This window comes from Numida meleagris, chromosome 2 (assembly GCF_002078875.1).
Source record: "Numida meleagris isolate 19003 breed g44 Domestic line chromosome 2, NumMel1.0, whole genome shotgun sequence".
Classification (NCBI taxonomy): Eukaryota; Metazoa; Chordata; class Aves; order Galliformes; family Numididae; genus Numida; species Numida meleagris.
The window spans coordinates 24,760,369-24,777,528 of record NC_034410.1 but is presented as its reverse complement, the minus strand read 5'-3'; the positions used below and the strand labels follow the sequence as shown (position 1 = coordinate 24,777,528).

Sequence of the window (17,160 nt, the reverse complement as noted above, 5' to 3'; positions counted from 1 at the left end):
TGAAGATAATGTCATCAATAACATGCAAGAAACCTATTCAAGTTTAATTATGTGGAATATATGTACATGTATGCAATAGAAAAAAGAAGCAGCACAAAACAGAAGGTACTGGATCAATGTGAGAGTACAGCTTGTCTCCTGGGGCAAACAGTCTATGTTGTTTCCAAAAGAGAAGGAGAAAATATATATATATAAGTAATTGCATTGCTTAGTAAGAGATGCTGCAGTATTTTGAAGAATACTTTCTCTATTTAAAAGCACACTTCAACTTTTTTTTCTTGGTCTTCAATAATTCAGTAATATTCCTGTGGCAACCTAAAGTGATTTTCAAAAGTGTATGAAAAATTTTGGAAAATAGAATTTTCAATACCAATTGATATTTCTCACTTCACAAAAAAAAAAAAAAAAAATACTGCACTAAGCAGTGTCTTCAGAATAGCAGCCTCTAGGAGTCCTATTCAGATAAGGAAGTAATAATAAAAAGAAAGACTGTTAAAGATATTTTCCTCAGATAGAAAATCTCAGGGTATTAAGAGATGAAACTTCACTAATGTTCTGTTCTTCAATTTCAAGCAATGACAGATTTTTTTTCTATTAGATTGTAAAAATAACATAAAGTCTTTATGTCATCTATCCTGTAGTAACTGAAAAATATCTTCTATCTCAATGTGGTTATCTTTGGACAGCCAGATCAGATTGCCTTGGAGGGCAAAGAGATTATATAGCACAGGAGAATATGATTCAACCTGTTGAAATTACACGATTACACGATGTCTGGTTTTACTTCAGTTTTAGCACTAAGAATTCTTTGTCATGCATGGCAAAGCTTTATCAAGCACAATGATTTCATTTTAATTTATTTTTGAGCAGATATCAGAATACTTTACTAAATTGAACATTAGCATGTTTTAGAAAATATAAAATATTTTAAATGAACATTAACATGTTTTAGAAAATATAAAATATTTTAAAGGAACTGCAGTTTGGTTTGTTGAGGATGCTCTCAGCAGGAATTTCATCTAACAAGCCATAGCATTACATGGTAACAAATATTTCTTAAAGATAGTACCTTCAGAAAATTAAATAGGTATACATTTTATAATAGAAGAATTTGTATGATAGATCAATAGTTGAAAGTACATCAGACTCTGTAGTTGCATGCAATAGTTAATGTTACAAGATTTGTTTTTTGACATAGAATTAGTCTCACACTTGTTAGAGCATGCAGTGTCTACAACTCCTAGCACAACAGCTGTTAGATTTTTTTTAATAGACTTTTATCCTCCTAACATATGAAATGTCTCCAGAAGATCTTTAAAAATGATGTGACTTATATTCTTCATGGACAGAAATATTTCAATAATTTCATTGTTTTCCATTTTTTTAAATGGAAAAATTCTCATGAATGCATCGACCATGGTAACATTCAGGAGCTTTAGCCTGTATTTCTGTTCTCCACTATATTTTTTGCCGTCTCAAGAATAGTGTTTAGTAGAAAATGTGTTACCTAGTTCCTATTGCCACCATATAAATCTATTCCATGAACAACTATTTTGTTGATAGAACCTCCTCCCAAGAACATGTTGGTTTTGTTTTTTTTAAATACCCCACTTCTTTCTCATTCCCAACTTTGTGGAAAAAGCAAACAGCTTTCACGCATTTCTAGCCTCTGAAAACATTGGAAGGAACATGGGATAGTTAAAAGCAATAGTAAATGCCTGTAACAGCCCTTGGCCAGCTTTGACATGCACTTTTTGGACAAATCATTGTATTCGTTTGTGCCTCAGTTTCTCAGTTGCAAAGTAGAAACAATGATCATTGTTTCACTTTCACTTTTTCTTTTTCTTTCAGACTGTAAGCCCCTCCAGAAAAGAAGTTACTGTTTGCAATGTGTGTGTATGATGGCTGAAAATACAGAGGTTGGGTCTGTGCTGGGATTATTCAATATTGATGACTATAATAAAGTATATTCATTGCTTACTGCAGGAGCTGGATTGCTTACTCAACTCCATAGTAGATGAAGACAACACATTTCAAGAATATTGCCAATTCAGAATACAACTGATGACTATGGATCATTTGCATGTTTAAAATAACATTTTCAAATAGATGCTTAGAAAGACTTTTTGTTGTTCTTGGATGGAAATCAGTGCAAATTACCACCATGCCAGTACTCATCTTCCTTCTGTGTATGTGCCTTTATTAAGGATAAACCTGGCACTTGAATGCCTCACTAATTCTCTAGTGGGTTTCCAGAAATACCAACTACATCTAAACAATGGATTAATTAACATAGTTCTTTGATTCAAAATGTCACATCTGAGAAATAGATGGTCACTGTGTGTGCTCAATTTCTGTTATTCAAATGTAAAATATTTGAAAGAAAATAATCATATGCTTTTTGCAAAAGTATCCAAGGAGTCTGATAATGACAAATAGATAAGTATCAGTGTAGGATAGTGGAATAAAGTACAATAACAACAACGTTCATTGTCAAACAGACAAGAGGAAATAGAGTTATTGTAGACCTCAGGGATCATGAATTGTGTGAAAGAATACATTAATCTCCATTTGGACAGCAACATTAAAAGTTAGGACTTTGGACAGTATCTAGCGTGAAACCAATCCTGCATGCAGAAAAATCCAGACAAGTCCCTGTGCTCACACCTGATTCATTTTAAGTCTGCAGAAGTAGAGGAAAGTAATGCAGATTAAACATCGTGAAAAGTACTACTTCAGGCTGACTCTCTGCTATTTGTCAGAGTTTTGGTCCAACCCTGAATTTCAGAGAAGCTGACATAATTCCAGCCTAGAGTCCTTTAATTACAAATCATTTCTGGGGCTTCAGGATCCTAGTATGTATTTTCCAGTTTATGAAATGGAAACAAATAATTATGTGATCTCTGAAGCTGCCAATAGGATAAAGGTTTTCAGCAGATAGCTAAGCTGTAATCCTGTTTGCCACAGACAGAAGTGGTCAAGTAGTCCTTACATTACCATAATTTCCTGAACAGATGACTAGAATTGGTCTACATTTCCCTCTGTTTCTAAGTAGGAATGTAGTACTCTCCAGAGGCTCTTCCTGTACATGTTGGCTTCTACCATTCATGATACTTCTGCTCAAATGAATATGCTTTACTTTTTTCTGGCCTTTCATCTACAGGGCTGGCACACAAACAATACACATTACATGCCCTACAAAGCTAAATTACCTAACTATACAAATTAATACAGAAAAGCAGAAGGCTAACCGAAAAATTAAACATGATTAAGCTGAATAGATGCATTTTACTAAGAAATTTGAAAACAGATTACAGACTGAAATGCCATTTATAAACAGCAATGATGTTCCGGACATTGGAAGCAGTGAGGCAAGACAAAAGACCATTAAACAGATCAGAGATCAAAGAAAAGAGTAAAAACATTCATATAAAGGATGAGAGGGAATTTAAGGGAAGCATCATTTCACAGAATACAGCATGAAATGTTTATGCTTCCTTTTGTGGATGAGAAATGGAAGGCAAGTAAAGAGTTACAGGAAGATTTTAAAAGATACCAAGTGTGAAAGTTCAACCACCAATTAATAATGTTAGTCCAGGAAAGATGAGGAACCTTCAATGTCATTTCTTAGATATCTGATTCTATATACATTTCATAAGTAACTAATTCATAGAATCATATAATTATTTTGACTTGGAAGGGATCTTTCAGGTCATCATCTGTAGAAAAAAAAACTGCAAGTGTTTGTGAGATTACACTATATAGATAGCACAGAATGCAGATACAGTAGAATATAACAAATTAAGAGATGAGCATTACCTTGTTGTATGCTTTAGTAGCAATGAAATACAGTAAACAGGACAGGAAGGTGAGTGTCACTGACTCAACACGATTCCAATCTTTATTTATCCTTTTACAAATTAAATGGATCTGGGACACAGCGTAACTTAAGGCTCAGATATAGTAAAGATCTTACAAGAAGTGGGCTAGTATTTATTGCCAGTTCACCCTTACTAGAGCTCTAGCTTTGCATGATGGAAGGTGTGGCTCTCTCCCAATAAATCATGACCTTTCCAGCATTGGTCTGGCCAATAGCTATATCTCAGAGGGCTGTACTTTACTCGAATCTTACAGTAATTTTCATGATATTGCTCAGGGAATCAGTTTGCAAGTGAATATGGTGTTCTATAAAACAGCAAAAATGGTGAGTCCAGATTTTGTTTATTTTAAGGTCAGTGGATTTATTGTTTAGCTGATGTGAGCAACAAGAGCACTTTGATGCCCTAATGGGGAAAAATGTTAGTAACAGAATGAATATAGCACCATGCTTCAGTGTTTTATGCATTCATTCAGTTTTGCTAAAGAAAGAAGTTTGTGAAAATTAGTGGGTAAACCTTATTTCATGCATCATTTGCAATAACTCTTTTCTGTATTTCTGCTGCACTAAAAATATCTCCATGGGAGATAAGAAAGGTGCTAGAACAACCAGATGGCACTTGCTTGTATTTATAACATTCATGTCTAGGGATAAGCCATGTGAAACACACTAAAAGACTATGAAATGCTCGCATCATAAGGAACGCAGATTTAAAATTAATTGTTTAAATTTATAAAGTAATCTCAGCTGATTATTTAAAAGATTAAGATGGATAATCCCAGAAGTTATCTGTAGCTTGCAGAATGCTAGCCTCATGTAAACAGAAATGAGCCAATCTAAGACCCTCATTCTAGATATTCATACACAAACACAACTGCTGACATAAAATAGTTCCCAATAAAAGTATGTTTTTCAGAATCAAGGATTACCCAGGACCACTTGCCTTCTTTCCTCACTCTGGTGCACCTAAGAAAAGCATTACATTCAAATTTACCAAATAAAATCTCCTTTTGAATCTTGGTTCTGCTCCGGCAACAGTTACTTACTTCACATGTTGTGAGATTTTTTTTCACCCTTCTACAATCTGGGTGATTTGCACACATAAACTCCATTAAAAGACAAAGTTCTCTGTGTTTGCTTATGAGCAAAAACCGCTAATGCCAGATCTTGCTGAAGTGATCTCAGATTCCTATCCATGGCAGAGAGAATTTTCATCCCTCATTAGCATCACTTCCCTTTTAGAGAGCTAAGAAGTAACGCTCCAAAATTGAAATAACAAGAATTAATATGACTAAATGGGTAACGCTGTAATGGAAGTATATACACCTTAGCCTGTTGCCCTTTCATTTCCATGGGAACTCCAGTCTGGAGAATGATTAAATTCATCTAACTAAAGACAGATAAACTACACCCTAAGAAGTGCCTTATTTTCCTGTATTTGAGCTAAAAAGCTCTGGATGATCAGCACAGCTAATACTGTCTACCATACAACATCTAAACGTAAGTTAGATGTCTGAAGTCAGGTCTCCTAGTCAGTATGCCAAAAATATACCTTCTTCTGCAAGATTGAGAATGGCATGAAGAAACACACTTCCTATGAAAATATTTGCTCAGTATTACTGAGACAAACACAAAGGCTATCCTATTGAGGTTTCTGCAGATCTGGAAAATAACCCCATTATTTCCTGCTGGAAACTCAATCCAGTTTGCCAGCACACTGTGTTATGTATGCTTCACTTGGGTATAATCTGCCGTCCATGCTCTGACCAGAGTAAGGGAGGGAACCCTGCAATCTCCCACGCCTTGCCTGGAGCTCCTCAGGTTATACAGCCATCACTATCTGACAGTAAGTCTCTGTTGCTGTAGGTTTTGCATTTCTACACCTACAAATAAGACTTCCAGTAGTGGTTCATCTACACCTCAAAGAAACACCAAGGCACTGACATGAAGGCTTCAGGTCACTGTAAGGTTTAACAGGTATTCCCCCCAGCAGCATCCTTATTTCCACTCCTTTTGTTTTCCCTTCTCATTTTCTACAGCACACTCTAATCCTCTCCTCACACCTTTCCTTACACCCTACCAACTCCACCTTGCCTCCTTGCTCCTGTTCCCACCCCTGCTGTGGGTGAGTGCTGAACTCACTGATCTCTTCAAGGAAGCCAAAGATGCCCCATTTCAGTGGGATATTTCTCCCCCAGCATTCTTGCTGCTCCCTTGTTTCTCCTTTCACCTCCCAACCATTCAGACTGTTTTCAAGAGTCACCTCAACTTCTCCCCTCATGTCAGGCTCAGATTTCAGCTTTAAACCCAGTTCACTTGAAGCAGCTCTCTCCAAAATCCCTACAGATCCATTTCTGACCCCACCTCACAACCCACACTCTCTGTCCCAACGCTGCCACCTGTTCTCTCCTTCAGAGGACCATTCCACTCCCTTGATGACAACTGCCGGCTTTGACAGTCACCACCGTTCAGTATTTTCTCGTCAAGCCTCGCGCGTTACCCTCGGCCGCAGGTGGCTGAGGCGCTGCGAAGAGTCCCCGAAAGACCCCAACCCGTGACGCCTTTCCCCGGGCATCCCGCAGGGCGCTGAGGTCGGAAGAGGAAGCGCGAGCCTGCCGAGCCCAGCGCCAGGAAGCGGCCGGCCCAGACGCCGGCACCGGGCAGCCACCGCCCTCCCGCCTCGGCCGCTGGGCGGGTGGCGGCGCAGCTCCGCCCCGCTGCGGGGCTGGCAGAGGCGGCTCCGTTCGGTGCTGTGACGCCGGCGGCGCTGGAACACCTGGAGGGGTGGCGGCTGCGCCTCCGGCTCGGCCCTGCCCTCCGCTTCTCGGCCGCGGGCAAGGTGAGTGCGGAGAAGGGGGCCTCGCCGGGCTCAGCGCTGGGACCTGCTGGGGAAACGGGTTCCGTCGGCTGCTGCCGGTGGCAAGCAGTCTCGGGGCCGCGGGTGGGCGCCGCCTCCGCCCGCTGCCCGCCCGCCCCGGGGGAAGGAGGCGGCGAGGCGGACGGGCCTGAGGCGCTGGTGCCCTCCGGGTTTAAAATCGGCGAGGCGCAAAATGGCATCTTCCCTCTCCCTCCTGCCGCGCGGCTATTTCGCCATGATTATTGCATTTATCCGTTTCTGCCTCCCTTCCTCCCGTACATCCTCTCTGGCTCGGTGCCCACTGGAAGCGGGGAGGATGGGGAGGAAAACGGCCGTTTCTCCTCCGTGGTTTCCGGCTTCGCTGCCGGGTTGCCAGGTTAGAATTCGGGCTGCCCGCCGCCGTGACCCCAGGGCCGTGCCTCTGGTGCCTGCCCAGGGTCAAGTGCACACCAGGCATCTACAGCTGATGACATCGGAATAATAGTAATAAAATACTTCTCATGCAGAGCTTGTATTTTGTTTGATCTCAGTAACCAGATTTGACCTGCATCCATCTACCTGGTATGTGAGTGTTGTCAATCTCATGCATCGGTTTGGAATAAAAAGAAGAAAAAAAAAATTAGTTCATCAGTTTTTAATGATAGGAGAGGATGAAGGGCACTGTGCTCTTTTCTTAACTGATAGCGAGGTGTACATGTTCAGCACCAAGTGTAAATAAGTCTCCTGTCACCTGGTGCTGTAGGCTCAGGGCCTGTACAGGTCCTCCTCGATCATTAAGTTTTGCCTCACTGCATCCAGTTTTAATTTATAACTGACACAGATAATCTCAGAGGTGCACCATGGGGTTCCCTACCCCAGGTGACACCATGTGGATGTTCTGGAGTTTGGCGTGAGTGTTGTTCTTCTATTTGGTTACCTGCCATTTTCCTTTACCCACAAGCCTTGCTGTAGACCAAGGAAATAATTTATTTCTGGGAAGTGCCTGTTCAGGTTTTTTGTTTGCTCGTTTTGCCTGTGTTTTATTCTGTTATCTTCCTCCTTTCAGTTTTGGGTTGAGAAGAGGATCTAGTTAAATTTGTGCTTGCCCTTGTTCCAGAGCAAATTTCTTGGAAGTAAGCTGTTCTGGTCCAGCAAAGCTGTTGCTGAATGGAGAAAGCTGTGTTTGATCACTTTTCCAGAGTGTTGAGCAGAGAAAATAGTAGGCTGGATTTGGTTATGGTCTTTCACCTGATTTCACTGGTAATCTACTCTTTTTCAAAACCGCTCAGAGTTCCAGGGAGTGGAAGTACCTCCTGATAGTGCTTTCTTCCTGGCACTGACTGAGGAGCTACAGTTTTGATTCTAGTATTTAGTATGAAGTCTAGGAACATCTCATGTAGACATTAGCATTTTGAATACCCTATTAGCATACTGGTTTAACCTAAGTGACTTTATGATTTAAGATTTATACTAATACTGATGGAAAAGGAATTCAGCATAAAGCCACGGCAAGCCACTCTTGTGTAGTGAACTGCCATAACTGGTAAAACCAGTTGCATTTTTCCCATGGCAAGTTCTATCTGAAGGTGATGTGGCAGTTAAATGCTGTCAAACCTTGGTTAAAAGCTGCCTTACTGTTTACACTTGATCTGTTCACTGTTATTTCCAGAAAGGTTCAAAAGACAGCTTGATGAAAAGCTAGATGCTTGCAATTGGAATTTGCCTACTTCTTAACTGAGTAAGAAGTGGCTTTAGATGAATGTGATTTCCTCCACTGTCTTCATGAGAACTGAGATTCAAATATACCCTCTGCCACAGGTTTGCACATTCAAGACAATCAGTCATCTATATGGAAAATCGGTTCTTTACACTTTTTTTTTTGCACAAGATTATATCATTGTGGGAAGTGGAGGCTGGGAGTCACGTACTGCAAAGTAAAATTCCTATTGAACCCTATTGCAGGGCTGTTTTTTTTTTCCCTTTAGTAGTTTCCAGCACACCTATCTTACCCATTCTTCTGTTCTGCACCATTTATAAGGCTGCTAAATTGTTCTAATGATTTCCCAAGTAACATTTTCTGGAAGAGCAGAATAATAACGACTCATGTCACTCTTAAACTGGTGTTGAAAGCTGTTGAGTTGGCAGAAGGATGTGCTAATATCTCAGCTAATGCTAAACATCAAGAAATATCCTCAAAGACTCTTTTTTAATACTTTTGCAAAGTCCTCGCCGGCAGCATTGCTCTGAATTTGGTTCTTCAGGATGTTTTGCCACTGCTTGACTGTAAAATCACTCTAAAGACACAATTATGCCACATGATGCAGAAGCATTAAAATACAAAAACCTGGAGAGTGCAGAATGTTAAACAAAGAACCATGTAGTCAAGAACAGTGGAGACATTTGACCTTTTGCATTTTTCTAGCAATAGTCTCACAGTAGCTTTTCCTGCAGCTATTGTAAGCCATGGCAAAATGAGGGGCATTTTGACCGGTTATGCAAGCACTTACGTCAACTTGGGAACTGTCTGTTCTCAGTCACTGAAACAGTGCCCAGGTCCATCCTGCGAGTAGCTTCGTAGGGATCACCACTGCTCGGGAAACAGTCAGCAAGTGTGCCAGGCTCTGAGAGCAATAACACGGAGGTTGAGAGGGCTGTGCATCTGTCAGGGGTATGCAGACTGTATTGATTGTGATCCTGACTCAAAGTGTAGTGAAAGAAGATCCCTCTCTTCATGTTGTTTTGCTGTGCATGCTATACCTGTTTTATTAATCAATTTTCTTACCCTCTGATGAGAAATGATCTCCTGAGGAATTCTAGAGAAAATTATTTTCCCTGTTCCCTACCCTTACATTGTTCCTGCTCGGATATAATAGCATTGCTTCCTGGCATCTGCACTAATGAGAAGGAAGGAAAGAGGCAGACTCTGGAGTGTTGACGGTGTCAGCAAATCGGGCACCTAAATGAGAGAAGTGTTGGTTTGAACTTTAGAACCATATTTATGACAGCATAGGTGTGGAAAAGGTTTCGTGAGTTTTTGTACATCCACTGCTTTTTCCATCTGTTCTACAAAGGGAAGGGTTCCTAACAGTAACACTCTAGACTGGTTACGGGTAGGACTTGTCAGAGAAACCGTCTTCATATCGTCTTTTATAAACTGTGCACAGCAGGTGTTCCATATGGCGCTTTCTTTAATAGTATTTGGCTGCTAAATTTACAAGTACCATTTTAAAGCTGGAAGAACAAATGCGTATTACAAAACAATTTGATAATAATTTCAGAGAAGTGAAGTGAATCTGCATTTAGAGTGAGATTTAATACTGGATTGCGTATATCCCCAGTGTTGCTCATTTGCAGAGTGATGTTAGACCTACCACTCAGCTTCTTCCTAGAGACACATACAGTACTTATTTACAGTACTGACCCGGTTCTTTCCTAAGGACATTCTTTGCTCGGTGTTCTCACAAATATAAATGGAAAACTAGTAGTCAAGTGAAAGCTGTTGCCTGAGGACAAGCCGATACTATGTGCTGTTCTTGTATTATTTCACAAGCAGCTTCTGAAAACTCAGTGTAATAAGAAACGGTTTAAAATGAGTTTTGCATGTGTCTAAATATCCATGTCTTTCTGTCTGTAGATAGTGAAAGTTGTGTGTGGAGTTTATCTAGAAAGGACTGTCATTTACTTGCTGATCTGCCAACTGAGTCTACGAGCACTTATTTGAAATATTTTGCACTGTGACTACATGTACCATGTTGTGACTATGTTACCATTCTTACCAGTGTTCTTGAGATAAGACACTATTTTTAAGAATTTCTCATTCAGCTGTTAAAAAACAAAAAGGCAGCTCTGTGTTTCATTTCATTATATGTTGTGCTCTGAAAAGAAGGAGATTACCTATGCCTGTAAATTTATGACTTAGTACTCTTCGGCATAATTTGTCAGGCACGTAGTACCAATATATAAAAAATAATAATTAGGGGGAATACTAGCAATTAATTTGGTCCTTGCACTTGCATGAGAGCAAGAATAGTTTTTAAAAAACTCAGCGACATTGCCAAATTTTCACATCTTCATGTCAGCTGAAACTTATCTCTAGCAACTCTAATACTGAAAAGCAGTGAAGCTCAGATATATTTATATTAAAGATCTGTGTATAAGTGCATAGTAAATGCACTTATAATGTGCAATTTTACTGTATGTGCAAATTTAATGTATTTATCCACAACTGTCCTCTGTTAAATTGTACGTATTGGGCATAGAAAAGTAAAAAACTTTAAGTGATTATAAAAGAAATGAGGCACTGGCTATCATCCTCAATTTTGACTGCATCAGGAGACTAAGCAGAGTAATTTCCTATTTTAATTGTGCATTCCACTATAATTATTCCACATTAGAAGCATAATAATTGTTTTTAGAATAAAGTAACTCTTAGAGTACTCTATAGGTCATATAGGTCACTACTGAGTACCTATAGGTCATCTGCCTTGTGTAGAAAGTATTAACAGTCAGCTTAAAACATAGTGAAAGGTGGGTCATAATACAATTAGTGTCAGTAGTTCTGCTAATTTTGTTGGGTCTTTTGTTTGCAGATGGGTCCCTAGGTAATGCTACAAAAAAAGAAGACCTAAACTCCTATATTTCTTCATACCTTGTACGTGATTTCTAATGATGCAAGTCCTTAATCACAGAGTCGTGGTCATTTAAGTTACCTACTTTTATTACTGTGCTTTGTTCTCCCTGCAATCGATCAGCCTGAAAAAGGCAGCAAGAAGTGCTATATAGGCTCAAACTAACTCTGTAAAACAGGCTCCAATTTCTGTTTTGAGTTCATTGTTGTTGGCTGGTTGGTTTGCTTTGCATATCTAGTTGTGTCGGTAGTCTTTCTTGAGACCTTAAAGGATCAAGATGAACACATAAAGGAAATAATGTTTTGGCTGGAGTCTTTCAAAAGCTTCAGTAGAGAGGAAGAGAAATGGAGTAAATGATATCCATAAGAGTTTGTTTCAGAAGTGTTTGCGGTGAAACAGAATTTTCCAGTGCACTTATGCCACATGCCATGTCCCACGCCCAATGTTAATGGATATGCCGGTGAATCTGTTTCTCTGGTAGTTTGACTGACGACCATGAAATCCCAGTTCTAAGAGAAGCAAAGTAGAGGAGTGCTCTTTCTGTATGATTTAGCCATGTACTTTGTGTGCCAGATGCAGAAACTGCCATTTCTGTTTGCTCAAGGAGCGGTAGGGTTCTGGTTTAGGTGCTTCCAGTCACTCCTTGGAGATTCTGGTAGTGACCTGTAAAGAGGCATAGAGCTGAGAGGCTTGTATTGTGCTCCAGTTACATGTAGGGGGTTAAACAGCACAAATTTCTTTCACTCTTGGTACCCACCCAGGTGTTGGAAAGCAGCAGCAGTCCCTCTCTGTGTAATGTATGCTGCTTTCCTGGTGCTTCTGTTACAAATGCATTAAACATCTTTTTAGATGTCAGCTCCTGAAGTGGGTTGAAAGAGTAATTTAGTTTATACATCTTCTCCCTGGTAAGACCGCAGTTTCTTCTGAGGAGTTGGGGTAATATGTGAGATGTGTCTGAGGGCAAAGGAATAGACAAAAAGTTGTAGTGGATGGAAGGAACTCTGATGCCACACTTGCACAACAGTTCTGCAAACTTTTTGAAGTAATAAATAAATGCATCAGTGAGTAGACTAACGGAATGAAAATACGGATTTAAAGCTAAGCATGGATGATTCAGCAGGATTAGAACATCAGTGGTGAGTGTTAAGAGCTTTAGAGGAAAAATTAAATCTTGTCATTTGTCATATCAACATTAACTCATTTTAGCTGAGTTACAGTGGCAGCTACTCATGTAGTCAGACTAAGCATTATACTTGTAAGTCTGTCTGTGTATAATCTTGCTGCTGAATGCCTGTATGGACCCTGACCCCAGTTTTTGCTGTTTTCTTGCATTGACACTGTGGATAATTGAGAGCCATAGGCTGCTCTGTTTGATTTTGCTTGCAAAAGGTGAAGTAATGCATGGTTTGAAGTTTCTGACTCCTTGGGGTCTGTGTGTTTGTAGACAGACCATAGGAGATAGAACTCTGCCTAACCTTCTTCTTGCAGTGAGGCTATTTCTTACTTTGGAGACCCATTTCCTTTGGTTTGATCACAGCTCTCAGGGAATAGAGGAGAGGAGAGAGGTTGTCAGCCAATAGCTGTTGAAGAGTCAAAGATGGTATTCCTTTCCTCACCTAGGCAGATCACAGATTTTCTTCCCATCAAGTTATTTTACGTAAATGAAACAATCACTCTTTTGCATATAGAACTCTTAAAAAATCTTTTTTTGTTGTTATCTAGTTCCACTGCACTAATTACAGAATTAAAAGTTTATTGGAAAATACTGTTGTAATGAAAATGTTTAAGTGAATCAACTAGAATGCATGTTTCTTCCATGTTTGTAATTATATGGTGCAGACTTTAAAGTGCAGGGAGTTTGATGGAACTAGAAAACCTTCAGAACATTTTAGCTGCATTGAGAGGACAGTAAACTGAGAGCATAGTGCTGACTATCAGTAAAAGTGCAAACCCATCTGTCCTTTCTCATGGACACATTACTTCACGTCAGGCTTGCTGAATTCTGTTCTTCCTCTCATTCTGTTGTTTCATTCTTTTGCTTCTAGATGCATCTAAGAATACACTGTTCAATTACCTTCCATCCTGTGTGACTATGTTAGGTCATTTTTGGATGCTAAATTTCATCTTTAGATCAGCAGTTGTAACAGCTGTGGAAGGATTTGAGCTCATCTCTTAGTTCTAAGAAGTTGTGATTGAATCCCCACTGTTTTCGATTCAGTCTTCATGGTTGAAAGATTCGTGTTTGCAATCTCGTGTTGCTTCCTGCTTTCTTCTATGGGATCTGTTGACTGAGGATTAGTGTAAGAGCTACGTAAGCAATACTCAGCCAAGAACAGATGTTTGAATGAGGGAAAAAGATTTATTTATTCTTAAAGTTCCATGTAACTGAGAGAGCATTAAGATCTGAATTTCACCTTGCCACATGACACTTCTTAATTTTTCTTTTCCAATGAACGTTAAATGTTTCTGAGTGATGTTAATATAACAGATAATATTGTTCAGCTCTTGGGAAACCAGACAACCCATGCTGCAGCAAACTGTAATACAATAAAGCTGAAAAACAGAAGCAAGGCAGTCATACAGAGAAAGAGCTGGAAGGGAAGCTTAGGGAATGCTGAAGACTTAATCATTCAAAACACCAAGCTAGCATTTTCCTGTTTGCAGGGAAGAATGTTGGTGATTTATTGAAATGGTTTGGGAGGGTGCAGAGAAACAGAGGATTTTCCGTAGTCATGTGGAACAGAAATACCATTTGCTAATGAAGATACTTCCTTCCAGCATCATGGCTACTAAAATATTGTGGTAGGAAAGTAGTGTGATGCAGTATGCCAGGAATATTATGAAGTTCTTTGTGCATTCCAGCCATTTTGGCTGCCTGTGGAAATACTTTGTAGGTAAATAGCCTACAACCCAGACAAACCACCACAGATGCAGAGGTGCCGTGGCTGGCTGCGTGCATGGCCACCTTGGTTCCTGCACACCTTGTTAGCTCTGGCAGCGTCTGGTGTGAACATGGCTGTGCTGCTTCTGAAGCCAGGCTGAGCCTACACACAGCTCAGTGCTATTTCAGCATCCAGGCCAGTGATTGTGCCAGGCCCAAGCTGCCAGGATGCAGGCCTCTCTGGTGCCAGTCTACACCCAGGGGTTTGCAGAACAGTGTTGAGGCTTCTTGGGGCTTTTCAGGGCCAGCAAGGAATTTCAGGGGGTCAGCAGGGCTGATAGGGCCCTGGTTCCATACAGCAGTGGGTGTTCTAGCACTGTGATCCCTTGTCTTCCAGGTAGACTCCTTGTGGATAGGGCCAGCTTCGGTTTAAAGCTGAAGCTGAAGTAGCAACTGTCTGTATCAAAACACTAGGAAGCACTTCTAGAATGAGCAGCGTGTGGGCGTACTCAGAAGACCTCAGATCCATAGCACCCATGCTTGCTGCCGTTATTTTTCTGTATTATTCAGAGTATCCCTGTCTTTTGTTAGATGTCTTTCGCAGAGATGATGAACGTTGCATCGCTCTTTATCATTAAAGGTAATGGAAACTTTCTGATAGAAATGTTTTCCAATGAGGTGATGGATGTTACTTTTTTTCAGTGTCAGTATAATATTATTTATTGAAGCACTTTTTAGTCTTAGAGTCTCTCACATTAACTTCCCTGTGGCAAATTAAGTTCAGTTTTATGTATGAAAGTACATGAAAGCATCAGTTAATTTTGACTGCAGTTTTCAGAGAAGGTACATTTACTGCTGCATTCAGATACAAACACAAGAATTCTTGTAGTACTACATCCAGCTACATCCAGCACAAGTAAATATTCCTATATTATGTTTTCCTCTAACTTTGTTTTTGGTTTTAATGTCTGTGTTAATAAATACTGTTCCCATTTCAGTAAAGCTGAACTGTGATACTGAAACATGAAGTGGAAATTAGTGTACAGTACTACAAATATCTCACAAGTGTATCTAACTTGTAGCAAGTTCTGTGTAAGTGGAGAGTGGAGATCATGGGACCCAATCTGAGTGCAGTTTTGTGGTCTAAATTAACAGCTAAAAGAATGGCGGAATCATAGCGGACATTTTGGTTTTCCAGCCGGTGAGAGAAGTGACACTCAGCTGAGACATAACTGATTTCTTTATGAAAGTTCCTTGAACAGCATCTGGAATGAATGGCATCAAGAAACTCTTTGTGATGGAAATTATAAGTGATAAACCACAAGCTTGGTCAAAAGTCACGTGATTCTGTCTGAGCAACCACAGTTCTCTTCGCTCAGTGCCAGTGCTCACTGAGCTGTCTGTACAACCTGAATTCTCATTCATACCAAAAGCTGATTCTGCATTGGAAATAAAAGGTACCTTGGGACTAAGCTTGAGCACTGAGCTGGTTTTGGTTCCCACTGTTCAAATGCTGCAACCTCCATGGCAGGCTTTTTGTCTATATCACCTAGGACTCCCTGGGACCTTTTTCTCTGTTTTGAGTGGTACTGCATGCCAGGAGCCATTTCTAGCAGGCAGTGTAGGTAAGACCCCACTTCATCCTGCATGGCCATACGGAGCTGTCTCAGCAGGCCTTGTAGCTTCAGACTTCACACGTGCCTTTATGTCATACAGCAGGGCCAGGAGCACATGCCTTCATTTTCATACAATTGACACAGTCCTCAGGCACTCGAAACTACAAAAATACTGCACAAAGAGCATAGGAGTGCTATATAGTACTTGGAGTGCAGCTGGGAAGACCTCAGAGTCAAATATAAGGTCAGATATTTAGGAAAAAAGAATGTGAGCTGTACTTGCAAAACGAGAATTCAATGTCATCTTATCTCTTCTTTTTTTTAAGGTTACTGGTTTCTAGGAGAGTAAGGTGAACATGTACAGTATTTAAGGTCAGTGCCTTAGACCTGTTCCCCTTGTTGGTAGCTACACTTTGTTCCACATCATGTGCATATCATTTTACCTAGATAGGCTGTTCTTTGCTTCCTGTTAAACCAAGCGTGCTGCTCAGTAACTGAGTCATGGATGTGTAATCAGGCCAAATCCTGTGTTCCTATCTCTTGCACATGTTGACTTAAGGAGGACCTGTATTTAAACAATAAAGTCAAGACAGGTATTAAAAAACTGGAATTAACATTGCCTGTGCTTTGTGACTCTAAAAACTAAAGCAAAGCCATGCCTGTTGCTGTCCATTCTGCACGTTGTCTGACATGACAGTGCTGTAAAGCAAACAGCAATCCAAAACAATTATTTCTTCCTCTCTGTTATTTGGCCTTACCATTTAACTCTGCTTGGAAGACATGGTTATGAATTTTCTCACCATCTCTCCTGCAGTGCTTATGAACACTTTGCAAAAATTCAATTTCAGGAAAATGTCCCGCTCTGATGCAGTCTTCCAGCATCTCATGGAACTTTGCCAGGAAGTTTCACAGGTACAGAGAGCAGAGAGGCTGAAATCCAAAATCTGAGGTTTGGCTCTGTTTGGCTGCAAATGGGAGTACATGTGCTTCACAGTTGCAGGAAGTGCTCAGGTTTGCATAGCCATGTCCGAATCCCTGCAATCTGCTCCAGTCCCATTTCCACATCAGTGCTTGCCATACTGTCTTCAGGCAGCACCTTGTTAGCCATATTGCCAGTCACAACTCCCCATTGTAGTCCCTGTTCTCTCTCTCTCCCAGATTAGTGCCAGAGTCCTTTCTGAAAGCAACAGAGGAGAAGCCAGGTCCTGTTTTCTGTTGTGGTTTTTTTTTTTTTTTTTTAATAAGAAGTGTTTGGCTTGATTTGTAAATTTGGCCTGGAAGGAGTGTGCTCAATTAGTGATGATGTGCGTGCCATCTGGACA

At 40.3% G+C, this 17,160-nt stretch overlaps 1 protein-coding gene across 6 annotated transcripts in view; it reads left to right on the top strand.

Moving 5' to 3' along the window:
- The window catches only part of ICA1 (islet cell autoantigen 1), a 72,341-nt gene continuing 61,744 nt past the window's right edge, over positions 6,564-17,160 (top strand). For 4 of the 6 annotated variants that reach the window (XM_021385957.1, XM_021385960.1, XM_021385958.1 and 1 more), the window contains exon 1: positions 16,687-16,750. In XM_021385957.1, the coding sequence (XP_021241632.1) occupies positions 16,691-16,750 (60 nt within the window). In that variant the 5' untranslated portion in view covers positions 16,687-16,690. Of the gene's footprint in view, positions 6,717-16,164; positions 16,211-16,686; positions 16,751-17,160 lie in introns of those variants that run through there. The other 2 variants (XM_021385961.1, XM_021385962.1) reach the window with 2 other exon arrangements.